A 24,719-nucleotide genomic window follows, 5' to 3' on the forward strand; every position below is an offset into this window, starting at 1 on the left:
GGACTCTGCAAGTATTACATCAAATTCACACATCCATGGTGACTATTTGAATACAACGTTGAGGGAGTGACCTTGATTAAACTGCATATTGTATGATAGAACCAACTTATTTTTATATTTATTCTTATTAGTGTCAAATTTACAGTACATAACCCTCCAACATCTGCCTTTTTTTTTTACCCATGAAGCACACTGGTGGACCACATGAAGGTTGAGGCCCTCGGCTGATGATCATTCCGCAAATGCATCCAAAGATATATATACAAAGAATAGAAGGAAGAGTAGAAAATAAGAATACTTTCATAGGCTGACATATTTGGCGAGTAGGGAGGCATATGGGATGGGAGGTCTACACATTTATGGCCACCCTGTGCATTCAGAGCAGCTGTAAACCAGTAAGCCAATCAAGAGAAGGTGCAATCAAGATATATGTTTCTGAGCTGGATGCAGGATCTCTGGCAACTGAAGCATCATGCTTGTAGTATAACACCCGACTTGATCAATGTGTCATGAACAGTGTAATAGATGGAGAGACATTTAAAGCACAACAAAGGAGAGGTCTGTTATAGGTTGATACACAAGCTCTGAATACCATGACAGCACCTCATTAATACCACTGGCTATTGAGTTTTGGAAAAGACAAATGTTTGCAACGGTTTTTGTTTGAACATACTTTAAATGATGTAACTTGTCTTACCTGGCCACCATGTTAGAGTTCCAGCCAGCTATCTAAATAATGTCTGTTTGCCAGAGCAGACTATGACTGGGGCTACTAAAGTGGCATTAGACACAAGTCATGTCTTAGTGTGGGCAAAACTCCCAGCACCTCAGGTTCCACAGCACAAATCTTGAAAATGCTGCATCAACACACACAAAATTCGCTTTTGCCCATCATCTGGACAGAAGACGCAAAGCATGACAGGAGTAGGGATGGGTATTGTTTGGGGGTTTTCCAATACCGGTGTTAAAGCGATACCAACCCTAACCCTTTCAAAACGTTCAGGTGCTTAAACTCTGCCCGAGCCAATAGTTTATACACAAAAAGACAGACCATGAGAACAGCTTTTTTATGTCTAATGCAAAAACATTGGTAGTAATGTAGTGCAGCTTCTTTCATCACAGAGGTATGGTGCTGTTATGGAAGTTTCCTGGAAGCTGGTGAAAGGAGAACTCAGACAGCAGCTGATGTCTTATGCAGAAGGGTTTAATGTAGACTTGATGTCTTTATCTGTCAATCAAGAGAAACAGCCAGATGAAGTTAATGTGATTGGTTGGTGCTTTGCCAGCATTTCAGCTTTTTGCCATTTTCCCATGCAGCCTGGGTCTTGATATGTCATCAGGCTACCAATTTGCTTTATCAAAATATTTATCTTACATATTGGTTGCATTGCATTTGAACACACTGCCTCTGATTTCCCCAAACTTTTAATCTGGCACTGCAGTCAGATCAAACACCTGCAGAGAAAATGGCTTTGAACACAAATCAGTTATCTTGGCCAATCTACCATTATTATAGCAAGTTGAGAAAATGGGTTATATGCGCTAAAATCTGTTTGGCTGTTTCCTTATTAATTAATCCTTTCAATTGTATCTTTCTTGGTGAACTAGATTTTTACCTCGTCTGCACACTTGTTGGTTATGGCAAGTCTCAACAGGTCATACTTACGTCACATATGGCACGAAGGTAATATTTAGTTCAGCTACCACCACACAACGGGAGTACAGCAGAGACCTTGAATCGGTTTACCAACCTGAATTCCCCCCTCAGGTAACACTGTCCATGGACTCCAGTCAAGGCCATCTCTCTCTTTCACACACACACACACACACACACACACACACACACACACACACACACACACACACACACACACACACACACACACACACACACACACAAAGAGAGAGAGAGAGAACAACATGGAACCCAATTTCCTAGAGAAATCCCTGTGACATAACAGACTAGATGATAAAGGGAGTATATGCTACACTCGTCGTATCTTAAGATCTGAAATCAAGATAAATCTTTCGGTTGCATTTACAGATAACTATGTAGCTCAGGCTACTTCAAACTGATTTCTGATGTGAAATTATCAGATTTTTTATATTGAGGATTGTTTTAAAAAAGTCATCAAATCTTCAGGTTTTGAACAATAATCACTGCCAGAACATGCAAAGATTCTTTTAAACCAACAAATTCCGAAAAGAATTATAAACCCTTCCCAATCCAGAAATACACACAGGGTTATCTGTAAGAACATCACTGCAGATAGGGTAATAATGCTCATTCTGTTGCACAACAAGATGAAGACAAAAAACAAGGTCCCACCCTGAGACAGAGCAGGTATAAAAACCTCCCACATGCTGCCTGTCATCACACTTAGTTGAGCTGACACTGCTCACTGAGACATGCACACAGGTTGCTTCCATAATTAGAATTGCACCGTTCCTCTCATTGCCATCTGTGTGAGCATTAGTCGCTGTTACTGAGCCTCCTGCTGTATTGGATCTTCCTAACTTCATCATCATCGTTATCATCATCATCATGATATTAAGCATTGCTCTGATCTGGGCAATAGTTGTGGCATTGTGCTGCCTGTTATGGCTCGCTGTGGGGATACGACACAGGTAAGACTGGACATAGTGCAATGTATTAGGCATTCCTGTTGGTTATTCTGTACTGTATTTATTCAGCCAATGCATCTAGAATTGCAATGCTACATTGTAGAACTCTGTTGAACTAGACTAACTTTGAGTGGACTGCACCCATATCAAAAGTGACAGGTCCTGCCAAACAACAACACATGTGCATGATTCATGTTGGCTATCCATCGTGTGAGTGACAAACTGTGGGTATGCATGAAATGAGCAGGACTAACACAAAGGCTTTTGTAGGGATGATGGAATTTGTTTGGCAGGCTTCACATTGTCACCAGTGTGCTGTCAGTGTTTGGCTGCTGTTGTCAGGGTTGTGTAATGACTGGTCATGTGTATTCACATTGAAGAGGACGCAGATCTAGTGTTTTTCCCTGTAGTAATTATAAGACTCTGTGGTTAGACTGAACAGAGAAAGGTTTCAAATTAAGTTTATGATATAAATGTTTAGCTTATTTGCAGGAGTGTCATAATGCCATGAAGGCTGGTATGAACCTACAACAACACTGCTTTGTAATGTTTTGGAAATGTTTTTGTTGAAGTGTAGTCGTTGGGAGGACCATGATGTTAATTTGAACAAATACAAGCATAATCAGCTATCGTCAGTGGAAAAAAGGTGTATCTAGCAGCATGAAGTGGTAGCAGTATTCATTTTTTAACTGTTTTGGGAGGTATTTTATCCTTTTGAATCAAAGGTAGAGTGGTAACACAAAAGAGAAGGAACAAGGAGGGGGGCAAGTTAAGGCAAGAAGGTATTGTCTGGAATTGACCAGTGATGTTGCAACTGCATAGGCAGCACCCTAAAACTCTAGGTCACAGGGTGCCCTGGTGGTGTTTGCATCTGGTGGAGACCTTTGTTGGATCACCCATTTTTCTCTAATTTACTTTCAATATCTCTCTCTCTCTCTCTCTCTCTCTCTCTCTCTCTATTGTCACTACCTTAGATTACAAATAGAATCCCACCAGGTTTACCCAATCCTAATTAATACAATTTAGTCATTGTACATAATTTGGTCTGTGGGGCTGTAGTTCAGTTCAAACCATGTATAGCTATATTTGATGATTGATGTTATGCCTTTGTCTTTTGTCTTAGAATGATCCAAAATGTTATTGTTCGTTTTGCACTCACAAAGCATAAAACAAGACTTTGTTTCTGATTTCATTTAAAGAAATGACATTTCGAGGGTACATGGTTTTCACACAGTTGAATCCTATTATCAGCCATAATGAGAAGCAAAATGAGCGTTTACTCCTCTCAGTGATTATTAGTTTCAATGAATACAATCCTCTGTATCCCCCATAAACTACTGAGCCACAATACAGACAAGGATTTTACGTTTGATCAGTGGTGGTTAGTGTTGGTTGTGTACTGAATATTCTCTGAAATCTCTTTCTCAAAATAGGCAACCTGGGGAGCCTATAGTTGAAAATGGCTTCATCCCTTACCTGGGCTGTGCTTTGCAGTTCGGGGCCAACCCTCTCCAATTCCTCCGCAGCCGCCAGAAGAAGTACGGCCACATTTTCACCTGCAAGATTGCAGGCCAGTACATCCATTTTCTGTGTGACCCCTTCTCGTACCACTCAGTCATCAGACAGGGGAGGCACTTGGATTGGAGGAAGTTCCACTTTGATACATCTGTCAAGGTAAATTTATTTGATGTCTCCTTTTATCATTATTCTACTTATGTCAGAATATTATTTCTTCATCCTATACCTCTTCTTCCTTCCCTCACCAGGCCTTTGGCCATGACAGCTTCGACCCTCGCCATGGCCACACCACAGAGAACCTCCACCAAACCTTTCTGAAGACCCTACAGGGTGAGGCTCTACCCTCCCTGATACAGACTATGATGGGTCACCTGCAGGATGTCATGCTGAAGTCAGACACACTGAGTCCCAGGAAGGAGGACTGGGAGGTGGACGGCATCTTTGCTTTCTGTTACAAGGTCAGTAACTGGGCTATAGAAAAATTATAGAAAATTAGAAAATTAAAGATACTGGAATAGGTCGTTTGCCTCAGGTCCTAAGGGTCTGCGATTCATAGTGGACAGTCTGAATAAGATTGATGACAACATTCATTTTATAATTTTATCTTCCAAAGCGTCATGTAAAGTTCTTTAACAATACCCCCTGTATATTCAGTTTACATTTCCATATTAGCCATGGCCTGTATCATGTTCCAACAATCCTAACACATTTCCTTTTTGGCCTGCTGATCCCCAGGTGATGTTTGAGGCTGGCTATTTGACACTGTTTGGTAAAGAGCTTGGTGAAGATAAGTGTCAAGCTAGGCAGGCAGCCCAGAAAGCCTTGGTGCTCAACGCTCTGGAGAATTTCAAAGAATTTGACAAGATCTTTCCTGCCTTGGTGGCTGGTCTGCCCATCCATGTCTTCAAGAGTGCCTACAGTGCCAGAGAGGTGAGTGGGCTTTCCCCTAAGACTATCAAAGGAGAAAATGAAAACATAAACTATTTTGCTCTAAAATCACATCTCATGTTTCTTTGCTGCCATTTCTAACTATTCTAATTATTTTAGCAGTATAAACCTTGCATAAAAGAAACCCATATATTTACATTTATTTTTGTACTCATCCTTTCAAATTTGTAGAACCTGGCAAAGACCATGAATCCTGAAAACCTTTCCAAGAGGGAGAACGTGTCTGATCTGATCTCCATGAGGATAATCCTAAATGATGCCTTATCGACCTTTAATGACTTGAGCAAGGCACGGACTCACGTCGCTCTGCTCTGGGCCTCACAGGCTAACACCCTGCCTGCTACCTTCTGGTGTCTCTTTTATATGATCAGGTATGCTGAACAAATTTTCTTTTTCATATCGTTAATAAAACAGACGGCAGCCAGAACGAATGACTCAACTCATCAATGTGGGGGTATTCTGCTCTGTCTATAAAAATAAAAAGAATTTCTATGCTAGAATTAATCCTGTCAGTTAAGTCAGTTGTCAGTTCAGGTGTTATTAACTGTTACTATGAAAACACTGTGCTGTTACAGCCTGTGGACACAGTGGCTACCCAACCAAATTATTTCGATACCAGGTATCTAACAGAAGATAAAGCAGCTTGCTTTGACACGTAGCTACGTGTAAGGAGCTGATTGCCTAATTTAGATGTTCAATTTGATACCGAGCTAACAGTGCTGCCACGCCACACAGAATGACTCACCGCCCTCACTGTCACTTGGACCAAGAGCTGAGGAAAGGAGTATACGTGATAAACCTCATTTGTCTTTTTCATAGATATATATTTGTCATTGTGAGTGTGAGGCAATCTCCTCTCTAGAGATAATTAGTGTTAGAATAGTGTGAGAATCTAAGTGTGTAGGGCACCAGACCTATCAGCATCGCCAGGCTAAAATGCATGATTTATATAGCCAATTAACATTGAGGTCACTGATGTGCTTTTCATGGTACTCTCTGTGTAGTCCAGCACATTGGATTGGAAATAGAACCATGAGGATATCTGTATGTTAAGACGGTGATTAACTGCAAAACATTATGCAACAAATACTTTCTCTCCCATAAAACTGTGGGGCTGTCGTCTGTATGATAAAGGCAACAGTTCCTGCACCGTTGATCTGATGAACAGTAGTCTCAGAAAGTATTCAGACCCCTTTACTTTATGCACACCTTAATCTTTTGTAGATTTGATTTAAATTGCTGAAATTGCCCTTTTGCCCAACAGTTTACCTACAGTAACTGTTGTCTTTTGATGAGTTGTATATACAAAAATAAAAAATAAACTCTCTAATAAGCTATGGGGTGTGTATGTATTACAATAGTGCATCCCTAACAACAGTGACAGTGGATGTGCCTAACAGGCTTCTGTGCCTGTGTCCAGGAGCCCTGATGCTCTGAGAGCAGCTCGTGAGGAGGTGCAGAAAATTGTGGACGATTACAGTCTCACAGTTGACCCAAGTAACCCCTCTCTGAGCCTTACCAGGGAGCAGCTGGACAACATGCCTGTTCTGGGTAAGATTTCCAATGGATCACTAGAATATAGAAGTAACTTGTATCACGACCACCATTGCTAAATTGAAATCCTGTGTTGTTAACATGGCATACGTGACACACTGCGGGGGTCTTCATACAGAATAGATGGGCATGTTTTGTACTTTTAAAGGCAGTTAAGTAATGTTATTAACCTAAATTATTTGTATTCCCTTCTGTCTGTAGACAGCATTATCAATGAAGCCATGCGTCTTTCTAGTGCTTCTATGAATGTGCGTATGGCCAAGGAAGACTTTCTGCTTCACCTTGACAACCAAGAAGCTTACCGTATAAGGAAGGATGATGTCCTTGCTTTATATCCGCCCATGCTGCACTACGATCCAGAAATCTACGAGGATCCCTATGTAAGACTGAAAACTGCCTTTTTCAAGAACTCACTATAATTTGTTATGCCCCACTGAAAACTCATCTCACTCTCTCCTCTTCACACTACAGGAATACAAGTTTGACCGTTTCCTGGATGGGAATGGTCAGGAGAAAACCTCATTTTTCCGCAACGGACGGCGGCTGCGTTACTACTGCATGCCCTTCGGCTCCGGGGTCACCAAATGCCCAGGCAGGTTTTTTGCTGTGTATGAGATCAAGCAGTTCCTCAGTCTCGTGCTGGCCTACTTTGATGTGGAACTGTTGGACCCCGCTGTCAAAGTCCCACTTCTGGACCAGTCCCGTGCTGGACTGGGAATCCTTCAGCCTACCTATGATGTGGACTTCAGGTACAAGCTGAAATCGAAACACTAGGCTCTGTCTTTTGTCAGAGTGCTGAAGTGCATATTGTACATAGTATATATTTATCAGTGTTAATGAAGATGCTTTGCTGCATATGTAAATAGATTGAATTATACATTTCTGTTGTTTTAATTTGCTGCTGAAGAACATGAATTCATTTTTTATCTTTCAATTGAGCTTTGTTTCTCTCGCACACCAATGACTGAAATGCATTATCTAGGTAAGGATGTGTCCCTGTACATATGCAAGTGGCCCTGTATGTGTAATAGTTTGTGTTACATGGGTAGACAGGCTTGTAAATGGGGCCCAGTATCTGTGATATGAATCATTTGATTGTGTTTTTTTTTTTTTATGTTTTGTCTTTCTGTACAGATGTATTGAGGTAGTAGAATGTGCTACTGGCATGTTGAGTTGTGCATACTTCAGTGGTGGTTTGATAAAAGGGAGATCTGCTTTTGTTACATTACTGCCAACAGGTAGCTTTTCTACCTGGCAGGCAGCCGTTTGATTCAACAGATATCACCAAGCCACATTACTGTTTTAATGGTAATATAGTAAAGACTGTAAATCAATCCACAATCATGAGAACTTCACAAAGAGAGCCACAGAATGCTTGAAAGTATAAAAATAAAACATTGAAGGAAAATGGTGTTATGATGTATTCATTTACCTGTTTTACAATAAGAGGAAAATCTAAATGTCCTCTCCATATTGCCATGGGTACCTTTTTACTAATGAATGTAATCTCCCTTCCATATAAAAGTGTGTCAATTCTAGCATTGACCATCCCAGTCAAAATGTATTTAATACATACAAATCACTATGATACATCCATGCTGTTCTATCACCAATTGTTTGGTTCTTTTTTATTCTATGAGTTCATGACTGTCATCATACTTGACCTTCACCTTTAAGTTGATGATAAGAGCTTCCATCAGCCTTGAACTTTGCTCTCTCTTGCTGTAACACTCACAGACACTGAAAACATGTCTGATTGTTTGCCAGTGTTTTATCTTATCCACTCTCTCAGTATCACTATGGCAGCTAAATAATGTTAGTTTGTTCAATAAGTGCAAAATACGTTTGCATAGTGTATTTCTGTTGGTTCACTGTACCAGGACATGGAGCACAAAACTGTGAATTTAGATACAGTTAATTCATGTGCATCAGAAAAACACGTCCATGTGACATTTATGATGCACAGCTGACTCTGACCAAGCTATTTGTGAGTGGTCACCCAAGCCTTTAGCTTTCACACTTTGAAAAACATCAAATTTCCAGTCAAACAGCTAAAACAGGGTATAATGTAACTTCAATGACATAGACGGTTATTTGCTTATTAATACTACTGTTTTTCAAATGAAAACTACTGATTCAGTTTACCATCGAGTAGCTGTGATGGACCTGGAAGCGAGATCCGATCCCCACTATAACCATGATCAGCTGTTCTACGACAATAACAATCTGAAGGTGTTTTACTGAGATCATGTTTAACCGACATGTGCTGGTGCATGTGTGTGTGTTTTGACATGTTTATGTTGAACAAATAGATGATAAATCAATACATTTGCACGGCTGCCATGTGACAATGTTTCAACCCATTCAACCCAGTGCAAGTAAAACAGAAACGTTTTCTCTTTCAAGGACTTCCAGGAACTGACTATTAGGACAAGGACTTCTATTTACAGATAATGTATTCGCATATTGAGTTAAATTCAATTAAAGTCAATTCGATTCAATTCAGTTTCACGTATTTTGCACCAAATCACAACATAAATTACCTCAAGGCACATAGTAAGGTCACCTTACAATATCATAGAGAAACCCAACAGTTCCCAAAGTGAGCGAGTGAGTGATGGGGGGGGCTTACGTAAAATCTATTCTTAATTCATGAGTGACACCATATATGTTAAATTACACTTTAAGTTTATGTTTGAGAGTGGTTCTCCAGGAGCAGTCTACACCAGTTTGCTGAGAGGAACTAACACAATGGGGAAAAGGCAATTAGTAGACCTCAAAATAAAACTGGTAAACTTTTACAAAGCTAAAGAGGGATAACAAATATTTTATGTTCTGAGATACTAGTGCCACTTGGGAAGACTACAACCCAGAAAGGGTAGAAAGGACTCAACCAAGGAGTGGAAGGAGTGGGAAAATCGTAAACCACTCTACAGCTACACAAGAATCTGTATCAAACACCTGGGGACCTGAAAAAGTCTGTTGGGGCAAATGGGTTACAAGTCCACATATGCACAGTCAAGCACAGTCTGCAGTCTGGAAGCCACTGCTTACACACCAATAATAACATAGAGAGAAACCCGTGTCGCATGCTCTTGTCACACACTGTTCAGTGCAATGTTCACCCTTCAATGGATTTTGCAATGCTGCAGTTCACTGAGCTGATTGTGTGCTTACAGGTGAAACAGAACGCTCCTGATCCACAGATGTCCCTGCACTCTCACTGCAGCCTTGATTTTCAACAGCAAGCAAAAACTCAAAACACTATATTAAGCTGCTCTCAGACATGCACCGGACTCCGGAGATCCTCCGCAGTTTGTGTGAATGCAAATGTCCGTGTTAGACAGTTGAGGGTTTAGGGGTTCGCTGTTCGCTGGATTCACCGCAAACAAGTGGGGGGGGGTTGATGACGCTTCTAACACTCGATAGATGCAAAAGTTATTTTTAAAAGAGAGAATGCGTCTCCGGTGAAAAAAGGGAGCCATACCCGTAGAAGACACCGACAAGGATTTGTGGTGATGTGCCCAAACCACACTGGCTGCGGCCTCAATGCAGAACGGCTGCACTGCCGTTCTGCTCTGTGTCACAGTTGTGTGTGTCTGTGTTCACATTGGCAGCATGTCTGATGGGCTGCTTCGTGAGGTATCTGGTATGACAACTGTATTTGTACAAGTTGGCTTATGTACTCAACTGATGCCAGGACACTAGCTTATGGTATGAAGCCGTGCATGTTGCAGTTTTCAGATAACAATAAAAACCTTGTTAAAAAAAAAGAATGGATTCAGTCAACAGGAACACTGGTGTGCTTTACTTTGAAATGTGTACAGGAACTGTTGCAAACATTTATGTTTCTGACATATTCAACAAACAAACACTGTGGTGAAAGATCATTTTCACTGTGTAATGTGGTGTGAACTGTTGAGTAAATAGGCGAGACCTGTATTCTCTAGAAGTTTGTTCAAAGACAACAACTAACTGTGGTTATTGATTATTTTCAGGTTGTGTTTTATGGAAGTTCTTTAAAGAAAACCCCCTCGCATTTCTAAAAATGGAAACTCTACATTACCTCCAGTCCATTAACTGCATAAGGATTCTGTCATTAGAAGCTCCCCCAGGGGTCATATTCAGGGGCTGTAGTGCAGTTTTAAGCCATATTAAACACCATTTCCCCACTCCTACAATTCTGAAGTTACGCTCATGTGTTTACTTTAACTTTATTTGCCTGTTTATAGTTTAAGTTAGCTTGGATGCAACTTGTAAGGGAAATGTAACATTTTGACCACAATATGTTCATGTTCATTTCCCCTTTGATTGATCATGATTGAATCTCATACAATGTAACCTTGATCATGCTGTATCCTGTACAACTGAATGAAGCTTTAACTAAGGCATTGTTGCCTTGATGTCATCAGTGGGAGGGATGAGCCAAATGTATAAAGACAAAAAACTGTTTCCCATCGGTGTGCATATTACAAACTAACCTTTGTCGTATGCACCATGCTCTGAGCATTAAAGTGTGACAATACTGTAAGAGAATTGTGTCTCGTTCCTCGTTGTTAAGGTGGTGATTGCAGAAATTGCCACGACAATTTGGGGGCTCGTCCGGGATGCCTAACTCATTCACGCTTCAAACCACTTTCAAGACCAAGTATAAATCTGCGCGCAGTCGGTGAGGGGATTCTAAATTGCCCAAGAACCTGAAGTCTATCTCTCCTGAGGGCAAGTCGTAATCGACTCCCAGGGTGAGAAGAGGCTGCTTGTGAGATCTTGGAATGAAGATAGTTCGATACGGCATCTAAAAATTTTTTAAGGAGGATACAGTATTGAAGACCACGGGGTGACGTCTGAGGTAGAGTGACATTACTTAGGGGTGACGACCCATTGATAAAGGAAATAATCAGGCCATGGATATACACATTTTTTTTGTAGTAGCTGATCAATGTCAATTAGTGCGTATTCACAGTTTGTTTAATGCTGCCTCCAAAAGTCCTTTGTTTGAGGTTAAATGATAAATGATCCCTAAAACTTCATGTGTCTACTAAAGAGGTAATTGTGCCTCAGCATAGAGGATTAAATGTGTTTTCTCAGCATTCGTTGTTTTTAAGTATTTACCAAATTATGATTGTTTTTATAATTGATATGAAATATAATATAAGAATATTAATGAATTCATAAATTAATATTAAGTATTAGGCCATTAGAGGTGAACTCAGTTCAGCCTCTTTACCCCTAAATAACCCCATTACCCTGCAGTAACCTCTGCAGTGCAGCTGAGTCCACAGTAATAGGAACCATGCAGAGTAAGGCACAAAACTGAATTATGAAAGCAACAAAGGTGCTATCTGTTCTAACAAACTCAGTTTTCAAGCCAAGGCCAGCTGCACAGACATGTCTATGTACTGCATTCATTCCACTGCGGAGACACTAATGTTGTTCCTCATTTTTTGTTTAATGCAAAAATGATGGTTTCAATTTCTACAGCAGACATTTGACTGATAACAGTAACAATGGTCTATTCAGTTCAAGTGTGTCACCGTGACATAACAGTGTGAGTCAACAACACCAGGACATTGAAACCGAAGAAGCCAAATGAATTTCCCATGAATTAACCCTAACTGTTACAGATGGTCATAGTCACATTTTTTATGTTATGCAGTGTTATGCTTTTTTGGAATGACATGGCCTGTGTTTGTGGGACCCAAAATCCCTGTCAGTGGCCATGCCTTAGGATTGTTGGTCACCACAACTTGATAATACGATAATTACGTCCACTTTGTGTGTTAAATCTGAACATAAATATTTGTGCTGCTAACAAAAACCACAGCCCCGGGGCCCTTCAAACGTGATAGAACAAACAATGCGGCGATGAGGTCACAATAGATAACCGCTGCTATTTTTGTTTAAAGAAAAAAGTACTTTCCTGTAATTGCGCAAGCATATAAACACTTCTACAGAAAGAGGAATCAACCCTAGCACCCAGTTGCACAGATAAAGGTCAACAGGAGGTGAAATTACCAAGTAAGGGCCTGAACTTTGAGGTTGCATCCGCTAAGTGCACAGAAAACAGTCAAAACAGCAGTAAGACATTGATCAGTGGAATTAACCATTACAATTCTTTAATCGTATCTGTTTGATAATATTAAGCTACTGTCATGACACCTGCTGTCTATTTGTATTATGAGACACAGAACGTGGCTTCTTTGCTCACTTACTTTTCTTAAAGCACATACATGGTGAGGCTTTGATGCGCTCCACAACTATCTCACAGTGGCCTGTGTGTTGAGTCCTACAATGGTAAGGAAAGGCGTCATTCTAGCAGGCGTGTAGTGCACGTGGAAGAGCGTTACCTTGATAAACGGTGTATTCAAAACATGTTATTGCGTCATCAAGGTCACGTGTCAGTGGAATGGGAGTGGTTAATAAAGCACTTTCCCATATCAACAGGTGTACACATGAAGTATAACCTTTGACTCGTGCCGCTGTGTGTGTGTGTGTGTGTGTGTGTGTGAGTGTGTGTGTGTGTGTGTGTGTGTGTGTGTGTGTGTGTGTGTGTGTGTGTGTGTGTGTGTGTGTGTGAGTGTGTGTGTGTGTGTGTGTGTGTGTGTGTGTGTGTGAGCATGCAAGACAGACAGCTGGACATGCTGATGTAAATGCCTTTGACATCACCTCTGTATAAACATTGTGGGAGCAAACATGTTATTGAGAAATATCTGTCTGAACTGGAAAAGCCTCTGCAGCTTCATTGGCTGAGAGGTTCCTACTGGTCAAATACACTCTGGACCACTTCCACGCTACCCTTGATATTAAACTGCATTGTGGGTGTTCACACAATATCTCCAAAAACGATGTGAAGTGTAGATAAGCATCAGCCTGATGTGTGGGTGTGTGTGTACTTTCATCAAACCTGGTGGGAATATCGCATAAGATAAGATAATCCTTAATTAGTTCCACAATGGAGAAATTTGCAGTATTACAGCAGCAAGTCAAAATAGGCATCAGTAAGTCATATGTACCATGCAATACTTAAGTGTAAGGAATATGAAAATTTAGAAAATATGATTTGAATTAAACTCATATATACAGTGTAAAAACAGGAAAATGTGTGCAGTGTGAGAATATGTACAGTGAATGAATTGCACACTTGTATTACTTGTACCTACACGTGAATAGCTTAAGGAGCTAATCAGAGGTCGAGGTCAACACAATAAGGTCCAAAATCACATTCTCCAAGATGCAACCATTGATTATAGAGAGACAATCTAAAGCTTATGTTTATCAGAAAGTTATTCCCCATTTTTATGATATAATATAAGTGACATTGAACTGGGAACCTTCTTCCAAACGGGCATACCACTGCACCAGAGAACCCACTACGTCTACCGGCAACAGAAATCGAAACCTTCTGTTGCATAATGAACCTGTTACTCCTCATTCCTAAAACATTTTCTTTTATATTATAAACTTAAAATTTTAACGATAAAATATTTTTGAAAACGTGATTTATATGTTAAATGTCTGTATTTATATAGTTTTTCCAGTCTTATCGACCACTAAAAGCATTTTACAGTACAAGTCAAATTCGCATATTCTCACTCGCATTCATACAGAGCTTCTATAGTTTATATCTTTCTTTTCTATCTCACACCATTCATACACTGCTGGCACAGAAACTCTGGGTTCAGTATCTTGACCAAGGAATGCAGAATGGAGGAGCCGGCGATTGAACTAAGTACCTTCTCGTGGACGACCCTCTCTACCTCCTGATGCTGATTTGCCACTATACAAATACAATTGAGCTGAATTGAATTGAATTAGCTCATTACTGCCTCCTAAGGCCATAGGTCCACAGGTACATCACAGTTTCTTTAGTTTTTTGGCAACAAACAGATGGAGCAGCAACATTACACAGGCAAACATTTTTTTGTTTTACAGGGTAAATAACTAGGGCCGAGGACTAACTGGTTGGTTTTGCAGTTGACGTCCGGTCCAACTCTACTTAGCTGCTTCCTGGAGCTATGGGAGTCTTAAAAGTCTAGACCTAAACAAAATGTAAACACAGGATTATAAATATCTGTAAGGCAGTGTACACACTCTAAAAGAATGATTGGTGTGTATAGTGAGAGAGAGGCTTCGTCAGTTTGACAGCACGTGCAGCATTTATCGAAACTGAATACAAAACCGGACACAGAAGCGTTGCATTACTAGTGTTCAAATGACTCTTTCAATGCTCTGAGCACTGTAAACAAGCTGGGGTTTGAGTACAGAACGTTTGAGTCATTGGTGTTACGCAGACCAACCAGACAAGTGTTTGCAGTTTTACCAGTTGAACCAGGTTCAGGAATTGTGGCTTATTTTCTGGTTCTCAAGGTCTCACCAAAGTTCCAATGGAAACGTGTGTGTGTGTTCTTCTGAAGTTGATAACAGAGATCCATTGACTATAAAGACACATAATCTTATATGACTCTGATCAATTTAATTAGACTATCTAAGTTTGCAAGAAGGTTCCTGGTTTGAATCCCAATTTGGCTGTGGTCTTTCTGTGTGAAGTTTGCATGTCTGTGTGGGTTTTCTCCCGGTACTCTAGCTGAATGGAAATTTCATTGTTCATTGTTCATTGTTCATATTGTGAACTAATAGGGGTGCAGTGAGGAGGGACCACCCTAAAGGAGATGTTACTCTATTATTTTATGGTATTTTCTTTTATTGGAGAAAAATTCATCATTTAACAGTAATGACAATACAGATCATTGCTGTTAAATGATCAGACATAAATATATAAATTTGTTGTTCACTTTATATATATCTGAAGTTGAGCTACAACCCATTAAACTTTTATTAGACTGTTTAATCAATCAACTAGAAATGCACTCAGGCAGATGCAGGCAGTCTTACATATTCAATATGCGCTAGAACAGTCAAATGTTTACGTTTTGATGGCTAAGCACAGATGAATTTTATTGATTGACAAAATTATGAAGTTATCCCAACGTCTTTAATATGAGACACACAAATGAATAATACATTGATAAAGCCACTGTAAAAGGAGATTGAGAGACCCGATGACAATAAAAAAAAAATGAACAGACAAATGCCACCCATAAAACACACAATTATATCTTATCATTTATCATATAGTCTCAGCACATAGGCGACATAGATGTCTCAATGTCTCAATGTCCTTCACCAGTTAAAGTGACTGTTACTGTGTATAGCTCTGGTGATAAATGGACTGTTTGAAATGTCAAAGAAAAGTGGTGGTTGAAATGACTACATGTTGTTTGTGGCATAACAGCAGACCACACTCGTGCAGCATACAGTATATACAGTGCAGTGACTACTTCTATAGATTGTTATGCATCTGAAGGTTTGCAGCCTGATGAGACTTCGGAGTCAGTACCCACTCTGAGAGAAATCTTAGTAACATGCTGTCATCTGCTGGATGAGTGGAGATGCTGCACTTGTGTGGATATGGAACAACTTGAAGTAGCAGCACAGTATGTCGTCAATACTTGGTTTTGCAGCCCCATTATCTCCCAGTTCCAGCACTGATGTAGCCAAACCAAGATCTTTTTATTTAACAGAAGGACCTGTCACAGCCACTGCCATAACTGACGTGATAACGTTTAAAGTCAGCTGCAATGATACAGACACAGTATAAATTGTATCCCCACTTGTGCTGTGGTCCCAACCAGCAGCTTTAGATATTCATAATTCATTCATTCTTGTCATGTCATCTTATGATCAATTAACATTGAATCACTTTATTTGAGTATTATTTCTTTAAGAAATTAGGACAAGATGTTGAATATCCCATAAGTTGGAAGGTCCTCCACTGTATTGATGATAAATGGCCGACCAGCAGCAGATGTTGAGGTGTCAGTTGTTTATCTGTCAGAGTTAGCTATGGAGCTTTTTGATCTCATTTGATTTTGAATCTGCCTTTGTGTGTATTTACTTTTTTTTTTTGCACTGTACATTTTCTTGATAAAGAGTTTTCTGGATTTAGGTTTATCTTTCTCTAAATTTGAGGACCCTGTTGTCGCTGTAGTGGACCCCAGGATCATAGGATGTTTCTGCTATTACCACTAAACACCCTCACTTGAGGAGGCCTTTTACATGTTATTATATTACACTGAAAGTTTACTCAAGCAGCTGTCAGTCTGATCCCAGAGCTGTGGATCAAACTAAGACAATAAACATCCAATCAGCTGCAAATGAAGTTGTACACTTTGTCACCGAGCCAAGACACACACTCCTGTTCTTTGTTGGAGGAGTAATAGGCTCTAGATCTCCATCATAAACCTGCCTGACGGTGTAGATGTGACTCAGTGTATAAGAGGAGAAACTGTATAAGAACAGCGAGTCTGAAGACTTAGGGCTCAGGAAAATAAGGTTTCTGTAAAAAAACACCAGCATCTGACATTTGACATCACACTCACTGTCTCCATGTTTCCTGATTTACAGTAATTGGATGCAACTTTAACTTCTTTTTTGCTCCCATGTAACACAGCAAGACCATCCTGACAGGCCCTCTCTGCACTCAGTGAATAATGGATGGATGCTGACATGACTGACTTTAAACATTGATACATTATCTGTACTATCTGTCTTTTCTCATCAATGTTGTAAATATTGTTATTTTGTTGATGCGCTCTGCTACTCTCTCATCACACCATCAGGTTCCTAACCTTCCTAAACAGTCAACTCATGACTAACAACCCTCTGCACGTCTGTTTTCTGCACTGCTGGGCTGAGTGGTTTCTGCTTGTCCAACACCGTCCATTGTCCTGTTGACCCTGTGTTCACTGCACATGACGAATAAAACGTGAAACTTGACACGGGCAGCATCCCCTGCACTTCTGTCCTTTTCGTGATCCTCCTGTCCAGCAGGTGGCGACACACACCTCTCTTGCTGGTGTGTAATATCGACAAAGAAGTGTTTTCCGGCGTGTGTGGATTTAGAAAGTCAATGGATCAGTTTGGGTCGTGAACTGAAGAATAATGTTTTCTGCGAGTGTCCTGCGGAGGCTACGACCCGGTCTCGTCTCTGCCTCGCTCCGTTACACTGTGGTCTCGGCCGGACAGCACGGGCCGCTGTGTCCCGGCTCTTTAATCGGAGGAGTTAGCCGGAAACAGCTACATGTTGTCAGAAGGTCGTTCCTCAGCCTTAACAACCAGGTATTTAACTGTGGACGGATACGGGGGTTCTCCACAGACACACAGTGCACCCATTGAACTAATGCGTCACCGGACATCTTTACACGGCTAATGCAAACAGCGCTTGCTTAGATTAGCTTAGTTAGCACCAGCGGCTCAGATCAGTCTGACTGGAATCGACTGCTCATGCCTGACGGGACGTCTGCTCGATTATCTCACCTCAACAGTGACTGCAGACTGTGCACGTTACAGATATGTGACAGTGAAATAACCAGACATTCTGCACAAAGAATACACGTCCTGTAGTTAACCATTATGCAGGTTATAGTGGGACAACAACATGACCTGCAGGAGTTACTTACTGAGGAAACTGTTATTTACTCGTGTAAACATGCAAGAATATTTCTGCATTTATTTGGAGTTGTTCATCAGTGCCAGTAATTGATGGCGCGGTTGCGGTTGCTCATCACAGCACGTCACACGCCAGTCGGTGCCAAAGACGGCTTTTTTTCATGTGTGTCCTCTGTTTCTTTGTGGCAGGTGCGGTCTCTGTGTCCATCCAGCCGCTCTCTCTCTGTGCAGACACACTCCGGGGATGGGAACCTCATTTACACTGGCACCCTGGGCACCGCTGTGAGAGGTAAGTTACATTTGAAAGAAAAAGAAAACACTTTGTTGTCTCTCTTTTCCTTTATCTGCTTATTGTTGTAATTAGGTCTTAACTCTGTCTTAAAGTAACTTTTTCGCATTTCTTAAAGTTTTAGAAGTTTCCTCAACAACCTGACAAACTTGTACATGTTTTTTAATAGACAGAGTGGACATAAATTAAGTGACTGATTGATTAAGTTTTAAATGTAAAGTTAATGCATTATAACCTAATTTACAGTCACACTTAACTCTACAGTGAGTGACATCCACCTGGTGCTGATGGATAAAGTGTATCTATAGCAACTCTCTGAATCTTCTCTCTCTGTCAGGGGTGAAGATGTTCTCCTACAGCACCAGCGGGGCCAGCCTCTTCGTCATGCCCCAAATCCTCCTGAAGACCGGACTCGGCGTAAAGAGCTTCGCCCTTCAGGCCGCTTTCTGTGGCATGATCGGCTTCTTCACCTTCCTCACCCCCGTCTTCCTCCACTTCATCACCAAGGGCTACGTGGTCCGTCTCTATCACAACCCAGACAAAGACACCTACACTGCCATCACCTACAGTGTCTTCCTCACAGAAAAAAAGTACACGTTTCACCAGAGCCAGGTCAAGATCCCGGACGTCAGCAAGATGTTCACCACCTTCTACGTCAACAACACGGGGATGCTGGTAAACCCAGACCTGTTCCCCATCCCACACAACTACAATCACCTGATGGGCTACGATAAACCCTTCAGCTTCGACACAGATGACATGGACAGACCCGATAAGAGCTGAGAGACGGAAGGCAAACAGGTTGACTGAGGTGTTAGCGTATGAATTACATCCCCAACTCTGAACTGCACAATACACGCACTCAGTTTCTACCAGGGTGGAACATCTACTGAAGACTGGAAAATTGAAGTAATCTCTCAACTTGATTTCATTTCATTTTTTGTCAATATATTGATGGATGTTTCATGAAAATAAATTATAACTTGATTATCATGACCTGTTATTTGGGATAACACAGTTTTCTTTTATCGACCCAAAATATAAAAATTCAACATTATTACTAATTTATTAGGATTTGTACATATGTTAAATGGATAGTTCACCCAAAAATGAAAGTTCACTCATTATCTCCTCACCACTATGCCGATGGAGGGGTGGGTGAAGTGTTTGAGTCGACAAAGCCTCCTCAGAAACATTTAAGAAACATTAAACTGGATAAATATAATACAAACAATAATTCTATTTTATCTCAACATTATTTTCTACAGGCTCAAGTTTTCACTTTCTTCATTAGCATTAAAAACAGGATGAATATGAAGCATATGGCTATTTCTTTAATTTTCTCTACAAACTGCACATCATCATTTCAAACTTTTTCTGAGATACATTTTTAATCAATGTTAAATTAATCTGATCCAGAAATGTTCCTACATTAGAATCATGGATAGCTGGATGAATATAATGGAAAACTGTGTCATTTGAGTTACTGTAAATACTTTGTCAAAACAGCACATGTTCATTTTGAGTTTAAAAAACGTTTTTTTTCTGATAACATAACTTATGCCTGTTACTACTAAGCCCAATGATTTCATACGGAGGCTGAGTCGAGCACAAAAACAGAGAAACTACAGCTGTGACAGGTGAGACAAAGCAGAGATCCTGGTACAAACGAGCCCCAGCAGCGTTATAAAATAAAAAGCTAATTTTACAGTAAAGCTGCAGGGAAGAGGTTCATGAGGAGACACCACCGTCATAAATGAAGTAAGTTCATATCTGATGGTTTCACTGAGGAGGGACAGAGAGGATGCAACGCTCCAACTGCTGAGAAAGATTATTACAGTAAAAGATTTTATTTATAGAACTCAATTAAACTGTGGAAAACCAAGCTGTGACATTTGTTCTCTAATAACCGTCCCAGTGGATCATGTTAAAGTAAAACAGCTAAAGAAACCTCAGGTTAGAGCGTGGATGACGCTGTCACCATGACAACAGCAGCTTCCTGTCTGCCTCCCAGCTAAAATAAGTGAGTGACAACATGGCGTCTGTTCAGGAAGAAATCTTTAAATGTGTGCTGTCCGGAGACCTGGACACTATCAAGCAGTATTTACAAGCTGAGCGTGTCGCGGACGAGTCGCAGGTAAAAGATTATTTCAGTAAGAAGGACGAGTTTGGGAGAAGTGCTCTGTTAACCGCCGCCATGTTGGGAAAGAGCGCCATCGTCCGGGAGCTGGTGAGAGGAGGAGCTCAGGTCAACGAGCAGACTGAGAGAGGTGAGACCTGGGTACAGTTATTTAGATCAGATTATATATTATATGAAATAGGCTTCTGCTTATCAAGGACAACGTTTATTTATAAATAAAATCTGAAATGTACAATGACAAATACTATTACAGTATTCTTCTACATGTATACATTCATTTATTTATATATTTCTACATCTATGTATCTATTTCTGTATCTCTACATTCATTTACTCAGCAGTTCTACATACAGTATATTATTACATTTAAAAAATATATTTCTACCTCTATTTATTTATTTATGAATTTTTACATGCATCGATTCATTTGTTCATATATTTCTACCTATATTCATTTTACGTTTTCTACATGTATTCATTTAAGTATTTCTACGTTGATTTGTGTCATTCCTTTGTCCTTCATAACTGCTCAGGCTTAATCAGGTTGACTGTCTGTTAACATAAAGAGACAAAAGTTGGTTCCCCAATGAGGAAGTGAGACTATAACTGCAATGCTAACTGGAGATTAAATATAGCAGTTCAAGTTCACCAGCTATCTCTGGCTAATGTGATCATTCGAAATGAATCCAAACACACATGTATGTATGAACACACAATATATGTGTATGTCTGTTTCATATATACGTCTCTATTTGTGTGTATACTGGACAAATTAATACACAGAATCAATGCCCATGTCACAGTGGCTGTTCAATTTAATTTCTGCGCTAACATTCTCTCAGTAGGATGTACAGGATACTCATAGCTGCTATGATCAGATGTGATACACTTCTCCACACACTGTATCAGCCATGCTTCCATTTTATCCATCAGCACCAGGTGGATGTCACTCACTGTAGAGTTAAATGTGACTGTAAATCAGGTTACAATGCATTCACTTTACAATTCAAACAGTTACTTAGTTTATGTCACAGTTAACAATGGTCCCACATTCTGGGGCTGTACTATGGAGCAGGATTTGTGGTTATCAACAAAACTTCCCGTTTAACTCTGTTTGTTTTGTTTAGTCCTACAAAGCTTGTTCACTTCCTACCAGGCTTAATCATCATGGTTACTGCTCTGACCTGGAAGTCTGCCCAATCAGATCACTGGAAAACCAGAGTCATTATCTCCACAGGATCTGACAGTGACCCTGTCAGCTACATGCACTTGATACATTTTTGTGATAGAAATCTTTTTTTCTATTTAAAAGCATAAAGGTTGGGGGTTCAATCCCAGGCTCCTCCAGTCCACTTCCCAAACTGTCCTTGATAGAAGATACTGAACACTTGGCGACTGTGCCAGCAGTGTGTGTAAAAGAAGATTTATGAATGTAAAGTATGAGTGTGTGTGAATGTATAAAACACCTTGAGGGTCGATAAGACTGGAAAACTGTGATATAAATATAGTATATATACCATTTACCTTAGCCACCTGCACTGGCCTTAGTTCGATCGCCTTTGTGTCTCAGGTTATTCATCCCTGCACCTCGCGGCTTGTTGGGGTCACGTGGAAACAGTGAGGACTCTGCTTGAACAGGAAGCTGACATGCAGGCCACAACCTTCAGGGGGGAGAGGCCTGTAGACCTGGCTCGGAGATACTCCAAGACAGACTGTGTAGACTGCCTCACCCTGGCAGGTATGGGCCGGTGACATTCTGCTGTTATCTTCAGCAACCTTTGATTTGTAAAGATGTATGTAACTGTTCATTTCTATGTATGTTTATCTTCACACAGAAGCTAAACAGGACCTGATGTCATATCTAGCCTTTGTTAAGAACATTATTTCAGACTCAGAGAGGAGCCTCACAAAGGAAGAGAAGGTAACACATTTCTTTAATTGGGATCAACACTGAAATTAAAGAGTATCTATTGGTTTAGCCGTTTTAACATTTCATAAGTTGTAAATGGGATCCACATTTTAGAGTTTACCCCCGAAGCCATAGTTCTGAGTTTGTACCTGTTGACATCCAAATGGCTCCCTGCCTAAGCTCAGCTCTGCCTCGCTGCAGGATCACTGTGATGCTACCTCACAAGTTCAACTTGAACCGTCGGCTCTAACACTCTTTCTCACACTGACCAAATAAATGAAGAATGTAGCTCCTTTTCTTTTCTGACTTCATTAAATATCTCAGGTTCATCGTCATCATACACTTGACAAAGCTACACACAGGGAAACTAAATGTCCTTCCACATTACACCATGCAAGTAGTCAGTGGTGAGAGAGGAGTGGGCACTCAAAATAAGAACAAAGTTAATTTAATTTTTTCTTTAAGCAAAAGTCCAAATATCATAAATTTTGTATTAACTAATGTCTTAGTTCTAGTAATTTTCTGTTTTGGTGTTGAACACAATAATATTTGTGGCATTACTGCCATCGTGTGGGAAACCACAATTGAATAGAAAACCTGTCTGTCTGTCTGTCTGTTTATTCATGAGGTCAGTTATTACAAATACTGTAGTCATGTCACTGCAAACGTACAGTATTAGTGAGTGGGTAGGGAGGTAGAGCGGGTTGTCTACTAAACTGGGTCAGTAGTTCGATCCCAGTGTAGACTACACTACACTACTGCAAGTAGATGCACTGGGTGAATGTGTGAATGATAAAACTGTACTCTAAAGTTCCATTAGTGGCCATCAATTCAAGCCAAGCCCTATTCCGACTATTTACTTCTACTTTTACACATTAACAGAAATGTCAGTGTTTCATTGTCTGTTTTTTTCCCCTCTAAGTTTATTGTGTCTCTTCTTTAAATTCCTGCACAGAACATCTGTACGCGTGCATGTTCTGCCAAGTCCGACTGGATTCAGAGTGTCCAACACCCAGCCGCGTCAGACTTCATCGCCCAGAGGACAGACATAGAGGACACTCTGCAACCTGTTCTCAGCAAGTTGTCCGGTCAGTTTAAGTATTAGTACAGTAATGTACAGAATCAGTTTCTGAACACACAAACACATTTCCTCCCCTAATGCAGCACCTATTAAACTGATTAAACTGAATTTGTGCAAGTTCTCAACCAGAATGTGTTAATTTATTCAGCTGTCTTATCTGGTGGATGATGATAACTGTAAATGTGTACCACTGCAATATGTACACAAAACTATATTCTATATACTATAATTCTGTGCTAACTTTCTTTTTACATCTCCGTGTGATTAAAGTGTGTAATTTCATTATACTTAAGAATCATGTGATTTCTTTTCGCAGCACAAATGCCTAATAAACCATCTTTAAAGGTTTAAAACAGCGATGTTGTGAGGACATCACCTCTTCTCCGAATCTCACCTGGAGATAAACGCTGTGTTTTGAATAACGTTTTTTTGGACTTCCTGTATCCGCCTAATGGCTGTCTCATGTTCCCCATGTGGAACCACCTGTCCCCAACCCAAAAGAGGCCCATGTTTTGTCATGATAATAGAATGAATAAAGGACGTGAACTCTCCTCCTGACTTTTTCGTGGCTGTTATTCTCAAGAAGAGGGATGAGACCAGTTGAAGTACTCAGGGAACAGAGAGACTAATGTTTTACTCCACAAACTGTATATATTCAACAAAAGAACACCATCAGTACTTTAACACAGCTCTTCTCTGAGTACTAATTGTTAAATTATGGTCCCTTGGGATGTGTAGTGTCATTATATTGTCTATCAATTTATTTGTTAAACTCTATTAACATTATTAGACATTATCTTCATAGTTCACTAGTCCTGAAACTTATCGACATCATGTTTAGAATCAATGTTGATGGACCATGTTGAGAAACGAAAATGTGTAAGTTTTGTGCATAAAATTTAAACTTAACATAAAAATATAAATAAATCTATGATAAGAAAAAAAATCTGCGCTGTCTTATCACATCTCTTGAAACGAAGACATGAGTGCTCATTGGGGGAAAGTTATAGTGTGGGTGTGAAAGGTCAGGCCTTTGTTACGTTAACTCAACTGTTTGTTAAAGGTTCAGTGTGTAGGATTTAAGTGAAAGGGATCTATTGTCCTCTCTACGGAGTCCGCCATGTTTTTTACAGTAGCCCAGACTGGA

At 40.2% G+C, this 24,719-nt stretch overlaps 3 protein-coding genes across 5 annotated transcripts; all 3 read left to right on the forward strand.

Annotated features, from left to right (window-relative positions):
* The first annotated feature begins 2,545 nt into the window (after positions 1-2,545).
* Positions 2,546-8,053, forward strand: LOC117777913 (cytochrome P450 7A1). Its single transcript, XM_034613013.1, has 8 exons — positions 2,546-2,628; positions 4,059-4,299; positions 4,392-4,601; positions 4,879-5,073; positions 5,263-5,462; positions 6,512-6,642; positions 6,847-7,025; positions 7,117-8,053. Exons 1-8 carry the CDS (start codon positions 2,546-2,548, stop codon positions 7,417-7,419), a joined length of 1,542 nt encoding a protein of 513 aa, XP_034468904.1. The 3' UTR covers positions 7,420-8,053.
* Positions 8,054-17,554: 9,501 nt separating this feature from the next.
* Positions 17,555-19,441, forward strand: tmem70 (transmembrane protein 70). 2 transcript variants are annotated; one of them, XM_034613027.1, is made up of 4 exons: positions 17,555-17,823; positions 18,343-18,442; positions 18,780-19,239; positions 19,273-19,441. In XM_034613027.1, exons 1-3 carry the CDS (start codon positions 17,647-17,649, stop codon positions 19,223-19,225), a joined length of 723 nt encoding a protein of 240 aa, XP_034468918.1. In that variant the 5' UTR covers positions 17,555-17,646; the 3' UTR covers positions 19,226-19,239; positions 19,273-19,441. The 2 variants fall into 2 exon arrangements, with proteins under 2 accessions (XP_034468918.1, XP_034468916.1); XM_034613025.1 differs by having other exon boundaries at positions 17,556-17,823; positions 18,780-19,441.
* A 985-nt stretch (positions 19,442-20,426) lies between these two features.
* Positions 20,427-24,504, forward strand: ankrd45 (ankyrin repeat domain 45). 2 transcript variants are annotated; one of them, XM_034613030.1, is made up of 6 exons: positions 20,427-20,712; positions 22,153-22,320; positions 22,418-22,503; positions 23,447-23,579; positions 23,889-23,946; positions 23,984-24,504. In XM_034613030.1, the coding sequence occupies exons 1-5, from the start codon at positions 20,478-20,480 to the stop codon at positions 23,921-23,923; spliced, it is 657 nt and encodes a 218-aa protein (XP_034468921.1). In that variant the 5' UTR covers positions 20,427-20,477; the 3' UTR covers positions 23,924-23,946; positions 23,984-24,504. The 2 variants fall into 2 exon arrangements, with proteins under 2 accessions (XP_034468921.1, XP_034468920.1); XM_034613029.1 differs by having other exon boundaries at positions 20,428-20,712; positions 23,889-24,504.
* The last annotated feature ends 215 nt before the right edge of the window (positions 24,505-24,719 follow it).

Source organism: Hippoglossus hippoglossus, chromosome 17, assembly GCF_009819705.1.
Source record: "Hippoglossus hippoglossus isolate fHipHip1 chromosome 17, fHipHip1.pri, whole genome shotgun sequence".
NCBI classification, from domain to species: Eukaryota; Metazoa; Chordata; class Actinopteri; order Pleuronectiformes; family Pleuronectidae; genus Hippoglossus; species Hippoglossus hippoglossus.